The sequence below is a fragment of the Cibotium barometz genome, chromosome 8 (assembly GCF_041138505.1).
Source record: "Cibotium barometz isolate CiBa-2024 chromosome 8, ASM4113850v1, whole genome shotgun sequence".
Lineage (NCBI taxonomy): Eukaryota > Viridiplantae > Streptophyta > Polypodiopsida > Cyatheales > Cibotiaceae > Cibotium > Cibotium barometz.
This window is the reverse complement of record NC_141053.1, coordinates 20,292,503-20,307,986: the sequence shown is the minus strand read 5'-3', so window position 1 is coordinate 20,307,986 and position 15,484 is coordinate 20,292,503. Positions and strand designations below refer to the sequence as shown.

General features: G+C 47.9%; 1 protein-coding gene across 1 annotated transcript in view; it reads left to right on the top strand.

Moving 5' to 3' along the window:
• The first annotated feature begins 894 nt into the window (after window positions 1-894).
• LOC147636013 (Leucine-rich repeat (LRR) family protein) overlaps window positions 895-15,484 on the top strand; it is a 52,999-nt gene continuing 38,409 nt past the window's right edge. The window contains exons 1-8 of the mRNA XM_086801454.1: window positions 895-1,059; window positions 1,196-1,259; window positions 1,776-1,912; window positions 2,056-2,142; window positions 2,236-2,311; window positions 7,975-8,049; window positions 8,169-8,238; window positions 8,334-8,411. Of these exons, the coding sequence (XP_086657580.1) occupies window positions 995-1,059; window positions 1,196-1,259; window positions 1,776-1,912; window positions 2,056-2,142; window positions 2,236-2,311; window positions 7,975-8,049; window positions 8,169-8,238; window positions 8,334-8,411 (652 nt within the window). The 5' untranslated portion in view covers window positions 895-994. The remainder of the gene's footprint in view (window positions 1,060-1,195; window positions 1,260-1,775; window positions 1,913-2,055; window positions 2,143-2,235; window positions 2,312-7,974; window positions 8,050-8,168; window positions 8,239-8,333; window positions 8,412-15,484) is intronic.

Genomic DNA, 15,484 nt, shown 5'->3' with positions numbered 1-15,484 from the left:
TAAGAGCACATAAACTCACTAGATTAGAATAAACAAATGTGTGCTAGATACAAATGATAAGTACACACCCCAAAATGAGTAGATAAGAGGGTGTACATACGTATGGGGGGGAAAAACCTCCTAGTGAGGAAAAAAGTACCTCGGCAGTCCTATATTAGATTAAACAAGATAGAGAAGCTTGAGAGTACACAAACTCACTAGATTAGAATAAACAAATGTGTGTCAAATACAAAAGATAAGTACACACCCCAAAATGAGTAGATAAGAGGGTGTATATACGCACAGGAAAACCTCCTAGTGAGGGAAAAAGTACCCCGGCAGTCCTAAGTGTGTTCACACACATCACTACCATATAATGCTACATTATATTACAACAGAGTAGGAAAGAAAACATCGCCCTTGGTGAATTGAAATGAAAGCATGGACTTGTCTTGGGGGGAGGAAAAATACATGTATGAGAGACACTTGAAAAGGGAGAATGTAAGTCATAATCAGGTTCATCTAGAAATATGATGAAGAAGAGAAAAAGAAGCTTAAGGAGGAACAACAAGCACAACTAGGACAAGTAGGTGTGTGGGTGATTAGGAAATGGTGGAGAAAATGTTTGTTAAATCAGAAGTGTGAAGGAAGAGGTCACGCAAGCACAAATCCTCTCTCATTTGTGTATATCTTTGGGCCTTCAATTTTGAAGCAACATCCTGCCTCAGTGCCCCGTGTGCCTCACCTCTGGAAAACCTTTTGGTGTCATATATTGGCCTTCAAAAATAGTATGAAAGCCGTGAAAAATGAAGCTTGAAAACCTTTTGCCTTCAAAAATGTCCATGAAAAATGAAGCTTGAACCAACCCATCAATGTGATAGTAGGTAAGTAGCCTAGGGGCATCATACATTGTCTATTTTCATCACGATTTAGTATATGCACAAGCTTCAAAAAACACACACACACACACACACACACACACACACTCCAGTCCGAATCGCCATCGCCATAGCCAATGGAAAAGCTTCTCAAGGTTGCTCGGGCTTCTGGATCCCTCAATCTCTCCAACCGCTCTCTCAAGTATGTTTCAATTCTGGGCTCAATATGAGCTACATCATGAAATCAGGTCGCCATTTTTCTGTGTTGTGAAATTAATGCTTCCAGATCGCCTTTTGAATGCCTTCTACTTTAACTAACCCTTTCGATTGGCGTGAAGAGAGGTGCCCCCGCAGGTTTACAATCTGCTGGAGGCTGCCAGCACAGATGAGAAATGGTGGGAGGTGAGCTTCACTTTGTTATAGCCTGGTTATTGTTCGGTAGTCACCTTACTGTCAGTTTCTCTCTCTCTCTCTCTCTCTCTCTCTCAACCCGCACACTTATACATGTCTTTATGCATGCATGCATGATGTGTGTGCATTATGTATGTATACACACACGTGTATACATACAATACACATACACGAGGACATACATACATTTAACAAAAAGAAATGACCCTGGTCCCCTCCTTTTTTCTTGTATGAAGGTGTATTAATGTATGCGTGTGCATATTGTGTGTGTGTGTGTGTGGTGCGTTGGTATGCGTATATGTATCTGTCGCATTAGCATATATGAGTGTATGTATGTTTTTGTATGCATATCTATGTGGAAGATACTCGCACATTGAATCCATCATTAGTCAACACTTGAAAGATGGATTTTTTCTTTGCTTTTAAGGAAGACAATGGAGGATTTAAATAGAGAAACTCGATCAAAGGTAACCTAGAGTAAATTTTAGTAATTGCATGTATCAACAGGTGGTGGAGCTACAAAAGCTCTTGTTAGCTCACAACAATATCGAAGTCTTGGCCGATGAACTTGGGAATTTGCTATCCTTGACAGTGTTGAATGCAAGTCACAATCAGTTGACATTATTGCCACCATCCATTGGCAGGTGTGCACTTCTTTTCCTCCTTTTCAGCTTCTGCACGTGTAGGTAACCTTTAGATGTGTTTTGACTCCAACATCAACTTCAACTTTTGAGCTTTAGCACCAGCTTTTACATGCTGAACCTAAGTGATATCAACTTTTTGGCAGGCTGACCTTGCTCAAATCACTTGATATTTCGGGTAACAAAATATCAACACTGCCATTAGAGATTGGCACAGCGACTGCCTTGGTTCGGTATAAGCTTTTTTGGATAGTTACAAGTTCTAGGAGCTTTTCAGCAAATGATCTTGTACTCAGTATACAAAGAAAACGTGTTTGTCTTGTCAGATTAAACTGTTCAAACAATGCTCTGTCTAGTCTTCCCTCAAGTCTCGGTTGCTGCGTAGATCTGGCAGAACTCAAGGTATGTGAATGTTTTCTGATAAGCAATTGGTTTGAGGTCTTAATTTGAATTTGAATTACTTTCTTTGTTTTCATACCTTTGGTCATGGGATGCAATTATCGTCTTTTTTGCTCAATTTGTCTCTGGATGGGTTGTCCAAGGTGCAAGGAGGGCCAAGGGATGTGTGGGTGGAAGGTGAGACCAAGGGAGTGGTGCTAAGGGGATGTTTGGGTTGGGTGCAGGTGGGGGAGAATAAGGGGGTGAGACCAAAGAGAGTGGAGGGGCAATGATAAGTTATGGGATGGGATGATAAAGAAGTGTTGATGTGGACCACAGGGTGTGTGGGTGCGTCCAATACTGTTTCACCCTTGAGCTCATGAACACTAATTGACAAGTGGGTGTAAGAGAAGGCCTGCTGTCTTGCAGACTGCTGATTCCTTCCCTTTACACCTGTTTGTGATGCATCTAAGATTATTGAGAAAGTTGTGGGAGCCTGGGGCAGGCGGCTATGTCAGAATACGCAGCGGAGATGATGACCAGATCTGGGAACACGAGCAAAACGCAATGCAGAAAAATAACAGCACAAGAGATAAGAGTGGTAGAGGCGTGTAACTCTGCTCTATATACACAAGAAGATCCTGGGAATGATACAATAATGACAAGGGGGCTGGGGGCCATTTTATATGGCCCCCCATCAGCAGTCGGCCTGCTGTAGGGCAGCCGACAGGACACAGAAAATCCCCACGACTGAAAATACTCAGTCGGCCAGCAGCAGAGGGGGTCGGCCAGCATCAGGGAAGTCCACGACCTGTGCAAATCAGTCGGCCACCTCCAGAGACTCCACAGATGCAGTCGGCCAGGTTCAAGGTCCTCCTGCCACTACACGACTGCCTCCCATGCCACAGAAAAATAGGGAAAAATACGGAGAGTGGGGGAAAATGAGAAAACACCTCATAAGGGCGGGCACACCCACAACAAAGGCCCTGGTGTATAAAAGTAGATAGGAGATGACTTCTAACACCCCCTCTCAGCTCCTGGCTGTGAAACCAACCACAGGAAGCTGGGGTGCCGCCTGAGCAAATCCTGAGATAGCGACTTCGTGAAGAGGTCCACCATACTGTCCTCCGTCGAACAGAACTCTAGTAAGATGTCATCAGCAACGATTTGTTCACGAACAAAGTGCCTCTGGATGACCATGGGTTCCTCCAGTGGAAGCCCAAACCTGCAATGCAACCTCTGCATCCTCACCACCTGACAAGCAACATCATAAGCAGCCCGGTACCCTGCCTCTGTCCTCGACAAGGCAAAAGATGACTGCCTCTTACTGCTCCATAAAACTGCTCCTGGGCCTAAAGTAGATCTCCTCGTGTCCGGATCTCCTCCCCAAACTGAGTCACTCCAACCGTGGAGTCGGACTCCATCAATCAATCCCCCTCCTGTGTAAAAGAGTCCATGATCCTTCGCATGCTGCAGAAACCATAGGAAACGCAATCTTGCCTCCCAAAGAGTCATGTGCAACCATGAGCTCAACTGCCTCACCAGGAAGCTTGTCAGAATACGCAGCGGAGATGATGACCAAATCTGGGAACACGAGAGCAAAAACGCAGGCAGAAAAACAGCACAAAAGAGAGAGAGATGTAGGCGTGTAACTCTGCTCTATATACACAAGAAGATCCCGAATATGATACAAATAAGGTATGGGGACTGGGGGCCTATTTATATGCCCCCAGGTAGGCAATCGGCCTGCTGAAGAGGCCTCCACGACTGCATCAACAGTCGACCAGCAGGCAGATCAAGCCCACGACTGCATACATCCAGTCGGCCAGCATCACAGAGATCCACAACTGATGTCCAAGCAGTCGGCCAGCTACTGATCCTCCAGCCGCCTCAGGGTTGCCTCCCAAGCCTCAGAAAAATGGAAAAAAATAGGGGAAAAATGCGGGGAGTGAGGAAAAATGATAAAACACCTGATAAGGGCGGGCACACCCACAACAAAGGCCCTGGTGTATAAATCTAGACAGGAGATGACTTCTAACACCCCCTCTCAGCTCCTGGCTGTGTAACCAACCACTGGGAGCTAGGGTGCCGCCTGAGCAAATCCTGAGAGAGCGACTTCGTGAAGAGGTCCACCGTACTGTCCTCCGTCGAACAGAACTCCAGCAAGATGTCATCAGCAACGATCTGTTCACGAACAAAGTGCCTCTGGATGACCATGGGTTCCTCCAATGGAAGCCCAAACCTGCAACGTAACCTCCTTCTGCTGCTCCGTGAAACTGCTCCTGGGCCTGAAGTAAATCCCCTCGTGTCCGGATCTCCTCCCCAAACTGAGTCACTCCAACTGTGGAGTCGGACTCCATCCAACAATCCCCCTCCTGTGTACAAGAGTCCCTAATCCTTCGCATGCTGCAGAAACCACAGGAAACGCAATCCTGCCTCCCAAAGAGACATCTGCAACCATGAGCTCAACTGCCTCATCAGGAAGCTCTCGTCCAATTTGGTGTCCATCAACCAGATCAATGAACCATACAGCTTTTGAGTCACAGAGACATCACACTGCTCACAAGGATCAGCACCTGTTACGGTGCACAAACAAGTCCTGGAAGCCTGATGAAACCGTCAACCACCCCCTCTGAATCCGGAACCACAAAGCCTGGAGAAACCACCTCCTTCTGCAAGTAAGCACCTGCCACTGCCTGGCTTTCCGAAAGGTCCCCGTGGAAAGAACATTCTGAACTACTGGAAGTTCTATGTCCCGAACACTACGAGACATCAGAGCATAAGTGACCTGTTCAGCTTCCTCTGACTGACGAACACAAGAACTACCAACATCAGTACTGGAAAGTTCTTGCCAACTGCTGCCATCTACTGGCAAGCTATCCACCACCAGCCCACACCTGCAGCGTATCCACACTTAAGTGGAAATTACCAGACTGCCACTCATCACAAACCTGAGGACCTGGGAGAGAGAGTGCTGAAAGCTTGTAAACTCTATTCTCCACTCCGCCTTCCCAAACTACTTGGCCTGTTGCTTTGTCCCGGAGAGCAACAAAGTGCTCATCAAACTCCACTCGTACACCAGTCTTGCAAACGTGATGCACTGACAACAGATGAAAACCAAGTGACGGAACATACAACACCTAGGAGGAATGCTTCTCCCCTCTGCCATCGGGAACTATCTCCATCCTGCCTTCACTGTGAACTGGGATAGTGGACGTATCCCCATTAAAAATATACCAAAAAACCTGCAAAGATCCTGTAAACCGGAACGGGAAGGAGTCATGTGCCTACCACTATCTAGAATCCACTCCCGAGTATCCGTCGCGGAGAGTCCTCCAATCTCCTCCTTGCCTAAAGAAAATGAAACATCGGTGTCCACCACCTCCAGGTGCACAAAAGTCGGAGTCTTCATGATTGTTGTTGAGGAATCTTCACCCTTCTCGGTCTTCCGCTTGGGACACTGCCTCCAATAGTGGCCTTTCTCGCCACAATCATTACAGGTCCTCTCTCCCTTTAGTTTCTCGCGGTCAGTAACGGACTTCTTTTCAGAATACTTCTCCGACGAAGCCTTCCCTTTGCCTGTGTTACGGCCTTTTGACTGTTGGCTAGTTAAGGCCTCCGAACCTCCACCTTGAGGAGGGTTCGTGAATCGTTCCTCCTGGTCCAAGACCATGGGCACAAGCTCCTCCCACGTGATGGTGCTGAGCCTGCCCCACTGGTAATCAAAGATGAGTAAAATGCTGAGTACTAAGAGGGCAAGTGTGACAGCAACCGTATGGCCATGTCCTCTGACGATATCTCCTTCCCAGCTTGAAGAACTTCCTGCTGAAGAGCCTGCAGCTTGTTAATATGCTCCCGCATCGTCAATGACTTTGCAGGGCTCATAACCCGCATCTGTACTTCCAAGGAAATCCTCTTCATGGGCGATACCCTGTTGGAAAGAGAAGCCAAATGCTGCCATATACCTCTGGCTAGCGTCATATGCTTTACATGATTGATTACCTGCGGTGTGTAGTTGAGAAAGATAAACGAACGGACCTTGGCGTTGACACGATCCCACATCTGTGTCCGAGCCTCCCGGTCCTTTCGGATCGACGGTAACTCCCCTTCCTCTACTTCCGGCCGTGGAACCCCAACAATGACGAAATCAGTGAGGTCGTAAGACTCCAGAATAGATTCCATCATAACCTTCCATATGCTGTAGTTGTTCCCGTCCAACTGATGGTCCACTGGGAACGTGGGGAGTGTCGGGATCTTCACATGCCTCTCGGCCATCTCAAACAGATCTGCCATTGCGGGGATGTACTCTGAAAAGGGTGGGTAGGTGGGAACAAAGAAGAACTAACACTTGCAAGTGGCTGTCCAGCAAATCAGCCCACCGTCCTCTTGCTTCTCCTCTTCCCGAACAGTCCCAAACAGTCCACGAGTCAGCAACACAACAGTCCCCCTCTTGCTCACACAAATCCCAAGAACTATCTAGAGCCTAGGCTCTGATACCATGTCAGAATACGTACCGGAGATGATGACCAGATCTGGGAACACAAGAGCAAAATGCAATGCAGAAAAATAACAGCACAAGAGATAAGAGTGGTAGAGGCGTGTAACTCTGCCCTATATACACAAGGAGATCCCGGGAATGATACAAAAATGACAAGGGGGCTGGGGGCCATTTTATATGGCTCCCCATCAACAGTCGGCCTGCTGTAGGGCAGCCGACAGGACACATAAAATCCCCACGACTGAAAATACTCAGTCGGCCAGCAGCAGAGGGGGTCGGCCAGCATCAGGGAAGTCCACGACCCATGCAAATCAGTTGGCCACCTCTAGAGACTCCACAGATGTAGTCGGCCAGGTTCAAGGTCCTCCTGCCACTACAAGACTGCCTCCCATGCCACAGAAAAATAGGGAAAAATACGGAGAGGGGGGGAAAATGAGAAAACACCTCATAAGGTCGGGCACACCCACAACAAAGGCCCTGGTGTATAAAAGTAGACAGGAGATGACTTCTAACAGCTATATGCTGTAAAGAAGCTGTGCCTAAAGCTGTTGGTTGTCCTTCAGCTGAGTAGGGCGTTGCAGCAGGTTTTGAAGGCTGACTGTGTGGATTAACATGTGGGCGTGAAAGTATCTTTGAGATGGGGCTTGCCACTAAAGACTACCAGGAACAGTTTTAGGAGAATGTGTAGGCTTGTGCAGCAGGATCTTTGCTTGGATATTTGACATGAGACTTTTAGTGAAGGCTCTCGTCTTCACAGCAAGGGGAACTACTCTTGATTGGGCTTTGAGGTACTGTCCATGTTGCCCTCCAGTGGGGGCTTCCACTCTGCCCTGTTCCTAGGCTGCCATCCCAGACTGATAGTGTTAAAACTGGCTGCAACTGCATGTGTGGAGGAAGATGTTTTACAGTCAGCCTGGTAAGAGGATGTGGCGCTTAAGAAAGCACCTATATTGTTGTGAGCATATCAAAGTCCTCTGTTATCATACAACCATGGAGGTCTGTTGAGGACTGCCCAACTGGAGGAATTTTGAGCTCTGTATGTACTTTTTTAACCCCAAGTGTTAGCAGCAAGAACTGAAACACTACAATTTACAATGGGTGAAAGTGCATTTGATGGAAGCTTAATGTGGACACTCTTGAAGTAATCATTTTACTTAATTCCTTAGATGCTTCTGTGCTTTTTGTGCAGGTTGCAAACAATTGTCTACTAGCACTTCCTGATGAGCTGCAAAACTGCACTCGGCTGCTGGTTCTGGATGTTGAGGTTAGCTATAGCTCCATTTCCAACAATTGAATCTGAACAGTTCAATTTATGATCAGCTATGGTCAGTTTTATGGCAAGATGTGATGACATCTTTTGCTTTGTTTTTAATGGGTTTTCAGGGAAACAAGCTAACACAGATCCCAGGGAATGTACTTAGTTCACTTGTGAATCTTACTGAGCTGAATGCAGGTAAGCAACACTGTAAAAGCTTATGTGATTCTTTTAAATTTCTAAATCATGCTACTGTTGTGCTTTACAAATTGCTGACCTTGATACTACTACAGCCAAGAACACGATTAGTGAACTTCCAGAGACAGTGGGATGTCTATCACGTTTGATACGTTTGGATCTGCACCAAAATGGTAAAAGCTTTTTTCACACTTTGTATGTGATACCGGTTTATAAAATTTGCTGTTTCAATGCCATTTGGTCTACACGTCCTAACCAAGGATCTGCTGATAGAACCACAGAGGATTAGGGTTAGACTCCATACAAACCCTAGGAAGGGTTTTGTAGACTCAATGTCACACACATCGCATGACCACACATAATTGTCGCCAGCAACTCACCACCCAACCATAGTTCAGTGCCTCGAACCACCCCCGAACCTGAGTTCTGATTGCCGCAAGCGTGCCAAGCCGAGATAAGCTTTTGGCTATAACTAGCCCTTAGCTATTATTTATAAGCCAGCCAATCCAAACCTCATCCTGCTAGTGCCCTTCGCCTATGTGTGGACCCTCCAGGTCCCCACGCCCTACTAAGCCTTAATCTTGGGTTAGCACATACCCCTAACCTCATATTACCCTAACCCTAGGCTGGTTGGGACGTAACATTATCTCCTTCTTAGATTTTTGTTGTTGTGAATCCATAAGGAGACACACCACTATAAGCGATTCCTAAGATCATGACAATCACTCATCACATCTACTCAAGTCTCCTTGCTCTTACCTAAGCCAATATGAAAATCCTCTTGTTGACCTTGCTACAAAGATTCGATTGCTTACTGCCAATACAATGCAACTCTCCTCTGAAGGTTCATTGTAATCCAACACTAACCCAAGAGTTAAAATACCAGTCCCAATGACACTCTAATCCAAGCGTCGACAGAGGACACTCGGTCATGAAGTGGAGCAAGCTCTACTAGAACAGCTCTAGCACAGATCCACAACCCAATTCGACTGTTATACCGAATGGCATCTTGCATTGGTTGTTGGCAAACACTAGCCCACTTGGTGCAAATAAGTTGTAGCATCTCATTACCCCCCATCACAAGTCCAAACAACTCATGCTCAGGTAACAAGTTGTATCAACTCTCCCACCATGCATGTCCATCCATGTGAAACAATCGTTCACGTGAGAAAGTCATCTGAGTATGTACTCAAGGCACAATAATATACTAACCACAAGATCTCCCGTGAACTAAATGAGAGACTTGTCAGAATACGCAGCGGAGATGATGACCAGATCTGGGAACACAAGAGCAAAACGCAATGCAGAAAAAATAACAGCACAAGAGATAGAGAGGTAGAGGCGTGTAACTCTGCTCTATATACACAAAAGAATCCCGGAAATGATACAATGGTGACAAGGGGGCTGGGGGCCATTTTATATGGCCCCCCAACAGCAGTTGGCCTGGTGTAGGTGTTAGAAGTCATCTGCTGTCTATATTTATACATCAGGGCCTCTGTTGTGGGTGTGCCCGCCCTATATAAGGTGTTTTATCATTTTTCCTCACTCCCCGTATTTTTTCCCTATTTTTTCCATTTTTTCCAGCGGTGTGGAGGGATGCCAGAGGTTGGTAGGAGCACCTAGTGGCTGGCCGACTGTCCCATCTGCAGTCTTGTGGCTGGTTGACTGCCCAGACATCAGTCGTGGACTTCTGTATTGCTGGCCGACTGGATGTATGCAGTTGTGGACTTCTTTTTTGCTGGCCGATTGCTCATGCAGTCGTGGAGGGCCACCAATGCTGGCCGACTGCTCACATGGGGCATATAAATAGGCCCCATGCCCCCACCACTTCCTCATTCAGTTTTCTGCGGGATCTTGTGTATAGAGAAGAGTTTACACACCTATCTCTCTGTGTTTCTTGTGTTGTCTATTTTTTGCATTCTACTTACTCTTGTCTACCCAAGTTTGGTTATCATTTCCGCTGCATATTCTGACATGGTATCAGAGCCCTAGGCTCGTGATAGATCTTGGGAGTTTTTTTCTGAGCAAGAGGGGGATTGTTAGGTTGCTGATGGGTGGACTGTTTTGGACTGATTGGGAAGAGAAGGTGCAAGAGGAAGGCGGGCTAAGGTGCTGGACAGCCACTTGCAGGTTTTACAGATTTTTTTTCCCACCCAGCCACCCACCCTTTCAGGTTACTCCCCGCGATGGCAGGCATCTGGAAGGTCATGATGGAGTCTATGCTGGAGTCATATGACCTTGCTGATTTCATCATCATCGGGGTTCCACGGCCGGAAGCAAAGGAAGGGGAGTACACTGACGAGGAAGGACCGAGAGGCACAGGCACACATGTGGGATCGTGCCAACGCCAGGGTCCGGTCATTTATTTTCCTCAACTGCACACCACAAGTGATCAATCATGTAAAGCACATGACGCTGGCGAGAGGCATATGGGAGCACTTGGCTTCTTTGTATAACAGGGTATCACCCATGAAACGGATCTCCTTGGAAGTGCAGATGCGGGTTATGAACCCTGCAAATTCTCGACGATGCGGGAACACATTAACAAGCTGCAGGCCCTTCAGCAGGAAGTCCTACAAGCTGGGAAAGAGATATCATCTGAAGACATGGCCATCACTTTGCTGTCCCACTTGCCTGCTCAGTATTCTGCTTTCTATTCCTCGTTGATTACGAGTGGTAGGCTCAGCACCATTACATGGGAGGAGCTTGTGCCAATGGTCTTGGACCAGGAGGAACGTTTCACGAACCCTCCTCAGAGTGGAGGTTCGGAGGCCTTAACTGGCCAACGGTCGAAAGGCTGGAATAACAACAAGGGCAAAGGGAAGGCTTCACCGGAGAAGTCTTTTGAGAAGAAGCCTAATTCAGAACGAGAGAAGCTGAAGGCCGAAAGATCCTATAATGATTGTGGCGAGAAAGGCCACTATTGGAGGAAGTGCCCTAAGCGGACAGGGAAGAGTGCTGATTCCTCAGCCTCAGTTGCAAAGACTCCGGCATTTGTGCACTTAGAGATGGTGGACTCTGACGATTCATCATCTTCGAGCGAGGAGGCAGTTGGCTTCACCGCGAAGGATACCCGAGAATGGATTCTTGACAGTGGTGCTTCCAGGCACACGACTCCATCCCGTGACTTCTTTCTGGATCTTTATTGGCGACAACTCCACTATTCCGATACATAGTGAGGGCCGGATGGAGATTATTCCCGACGGCAAGGGGGGCAAGCATGCTTCCCGTGTTCTTTATGTCCCTGCTCTGGGTTTTCATCTTCTGTCAGTGCATGAAGTATGCAAGACTGGCTTTCGGGTGGAATTTGAGGAGCATTCAGTTGCTCTACGGGACCATGAGACTGGCCAGGTTGTTTGGGAAGGCGGTGTGGAGAATGGTATCTACAAGCTCTCTGCACACTCCTCATTGACAGGTTCTCAGGTCGGAGATTTATGGCACTTTCGTTTTGGCCACTTAAATGTGGATGCATTGAGGCAAGCTTTCCGAGACCAGATGGTGGTTGGCTTGCCAGATGTTGGTAGTAGGTAAGGGCGTTGCAGTTCTTGCATACGTGGTAAGCAGCATAGGGAATCCTTTCCGAAGCAGGCTTCCAGGCGGGCTTCGAAACAATTGGAGTTGATTCACACTGACTTGTGTGGACCTCAGTAGACACCATCTTTGGGAGGATCTCTCTACTTTATGCTGCTTGTTGATGATTGTACCAGATTCATGTGGGTCTACTTTCTTTCCCAGAAGGACCAAGCTTTTGCTCGGTTCAAGGATTGGCACGTGATGGTGGAGAAAGAGTCTGGATTTCAGGTCAAGACTCTCAGGGCTGATAAAGGAGGTGAATTCTCCTCGACTGTATTTCTCAGATTTTGTGCAGATCATGGCATCAAAAGGGAACTGGCCAATACTGGATCGCCTTGGGAGAATGGAGTTGTCGAACGCAAGAACAGGACTGTGGTGGAGATGGCGAGGACCATGCTGGAGCATCGTGATCTTCCTCGTCCACTTTGGGGAGAGGCTGTGGCAACGGCTATCCATACCCTCAACCGATCTCCGACGACTACTTCAGTACCCCATATGACTCCATTCGAGGCTCAGTACCCCATATGCCTCCATTTGAGGCATACTTTGGCAGGAAACCTGATGTCTCGCACTTCCGTGTCTTTGGGAGTGACGCGTATGTACATATTCCGAAGAAGCAGAGGGGGAAGCTTGACTCCAAGTCCCGCAAGCTTGTATTTGTGGGGTATAACTCTCTTTCCAAGGGATACAGGTTGTATGATCCAGACAGGAACGAGATTGTTGTGAGCCGGGATGTGGTCTTTGACGAGCATGTTCCAGTATCCACTGTTGAGGAGCCGCCACTTCTTGGAGATCTAGAGGAATCTGATGATGATTCCCATACCATTATTCCAGTTGATCAACCTCAGTCAACACAGGAGGTTGAGCCCGTAGCTGGAGTAGAGCCCCCGCGAACACAGGAGGCTCCACGATCTGTTCGAGTACCTAGGTGGTTGTTAGACACCCTTCGGGAGTCAGGTGTCACGGAGCTACCCTCCGAGTGGATCACAGAGGACGGCCCTCAAAGATCACATAGAGTCCGAGATAAAAGCAACACAGCGGAGGTTCTTCAGGTGAACTATGCTTTGATGTCTCGTATCATGCGGGACAAAGAGCCCACTTCCGTAAAGGAAGCCCTTTCACAGGATACTTGGAGGAAAGCCATGCAGGTGGAACTTGATGCCATCGAGAAGAACAACACTTGGGAGTTGGTACCGAGGCCGTCGAAGCGGTCAGTCATTGGTGTCAAATGGGTCTTTAAGACCAAATTTGCGTTTGATGGGTCGGTGGACAAACACAAAGCCAGACTTGTGGCTAAAAGTTATGCTCAGCGGCCAGGCATCGACTACGAGGATACCTTTGCACCGACAGCGCGGATGTCCACGATTCGGACCGTTCTAGCCCTTGCTTCTTCTCAGCGGTGGCCCGTGTATCAAATGGATGTAAAATCTGTGTTCCTTAATGGTGACCTGCAGGAGGAGATATATGTTGAGCAACCTCCAGGCTTTATTGTTCCAGGATCTGAAGGGATGGTTTACAGGTTACGTAAGGCCTTGTATGGTCTTAAGCAGGCTCCCAGGGCTTGGAATTAGAAGATTGATGCCTTCTTTATTCGGACTGGATTTCAGAGATCGGTTGCAGATCCGAACCTGTATCTCTTTCGGGAACGCGGCATGGTCACGCTTATCATCCTTTATGTGGATGATCTCATTCTCACCGGCGGTCATGTGGAGCACATTAGAGTGATGAAGGCTGCCTTGTCAAAGGAGTTTGAGATGACCGACTTAGGCTTACTCCACTTCTTTTTGGGATTGGAGATCTGGCAGACCTAGAGGGGGTTTTTCGTCTCTCAGCAGCGGTATGTTCATGAGTTGCTTGAGGCCTTTGGGATGGAGAACTGCAAGCCAATATATTACTTCGTCGATGGACCCGAACACAAAGTTAACCGTTACTGATCCTTGTGAGCCAGTTGATGCCTCGCAGTACTAGAAGTTGGTTGGTTCATTGATCTGGTTGTTGAACACCAGATTGGACTTGAGCTTCTCCGTGGGGCTGTTGAGCTCTTTTATGCAGACGCCATTGAAGACTCATTGGGACGCAGGATTGCGGATCTTGCGGTATCTGCAGAGTACGAAGGATCTGGGACTCTTTTACACAGGAGGGGATGGAGTCAGGCTCCAAGGTTGGAGTGACTCAGATTGGGGAGGAGATCCAGACACGAGGAGATCTACTTCAAGATACAGTTTTACCCTCGGCTCAGGAGCAGTTTCTTGGAGCAGCAAGAGGCAGCCAACTATTGCCCTTTCTTCGACAGAGGCAGAGTACCAGGTTGCTTGTGGTGCTGCTTGTGAGGTTGTGTGGCTGCGGAGGCTGCTAGGCGAGATTGGGTTTCCACAAAGAAGGAGCCCACAGTCATCCAGTGCGATAACCAGAGTTGTATAGCTATTGCTCGGAACCCGGTCTTCCATGCCCGGACCAAGCATATAGAGATACAGTATCACTTTGTACGTGAGAAGATCTCGGCTGGTGACATCTTGCTACTTTGTTCGACGGAGGACAATGTGGCAGACCTCTTCACGAAGTCTCTACCTCAGGCTACGCTCAGGCAGCACTCCAACTCCCTTGGGTTGGTTTCACAGCCAGGAGCTGAGAGGGGGTGTTAGAAGTCATCTCCTGTCTATATTTATACACCAGGGCCTCTGTTGTGGGTGTGCCCGCCGTGTATAAGGTGTTTCATCATTTTTCCTCACTCCCCGTATTTTTTCCTATTTTTCCAGTGGTGTGGAGGGATGCCAGAGGTTGGCAGGAGCACCTAGTGGCTGGCCGACTGTCCCATCTGCAGTCTTGTGGCTGGCCGACTGCTTAGACATCAGTCGTGGACTTCTGTATTGCTGGCCGACTGGATGTATGCAGTCGTGGACTTCTTTTTTGCTGGCCGACTGCTCATGCAGTCATGGAGGGCCACGAGTGCTGGCCGACTGCTCACATGGGGCATATAAATAGGCCCCATGTCCCCACCACTTCCTCATTCAGTTTTCTGCGGGATCTTGTGTATAGAGAAGAGTTTACACACCTATCTCTTTGTGTTTCTTGTGCTGTCTATTTTTAACATTCTACTTGCTCTTGTCTACCCAAGTTTAGTTATCATTTCCGCTGCATATTCTGACAGTAGGGCAGCCGACAGGACACAAAAACCCCACGACTGCTGAAATGCACAGTCGGCCAGCAGCAAGGGGGGTCGGCCAACATCAGGGAGGTCCACGACCTGTGCAGAGCAGTCGGTCACCTCCAGAGTCTCCACAGATACAAGACTGCCTCCTATGCCACAGAAAAATAGGGAAAAATGGAAAGAAATACGGGGGGTGAGGAAAAATGATAAGACACCTACAAAGGGCGGGCACACCCCCAACAGAGGCCCATAAAACTGCTCCTGGGCCTGAAGTAGATCTCCTTGTGTCCGGATCTCCTCCCCAAACTGAGTCACTCCAACCGTGGAGTTGGACTCCATCAATCAATCCCCCTCCTGTGTACAAGAGTCCATGATCCTTTGCATGCAGCAGAAACCACAGGAAACGCAATCCTACCTCCCAAAGAGTCATCTGCAACCATGAGCTCAACTGCCTCATTAGGAAGCTCCCGTCCAATCTGGTGTCCATCAACCAGATCAATGAACCATTCTGCTTCTGAGTCAAAG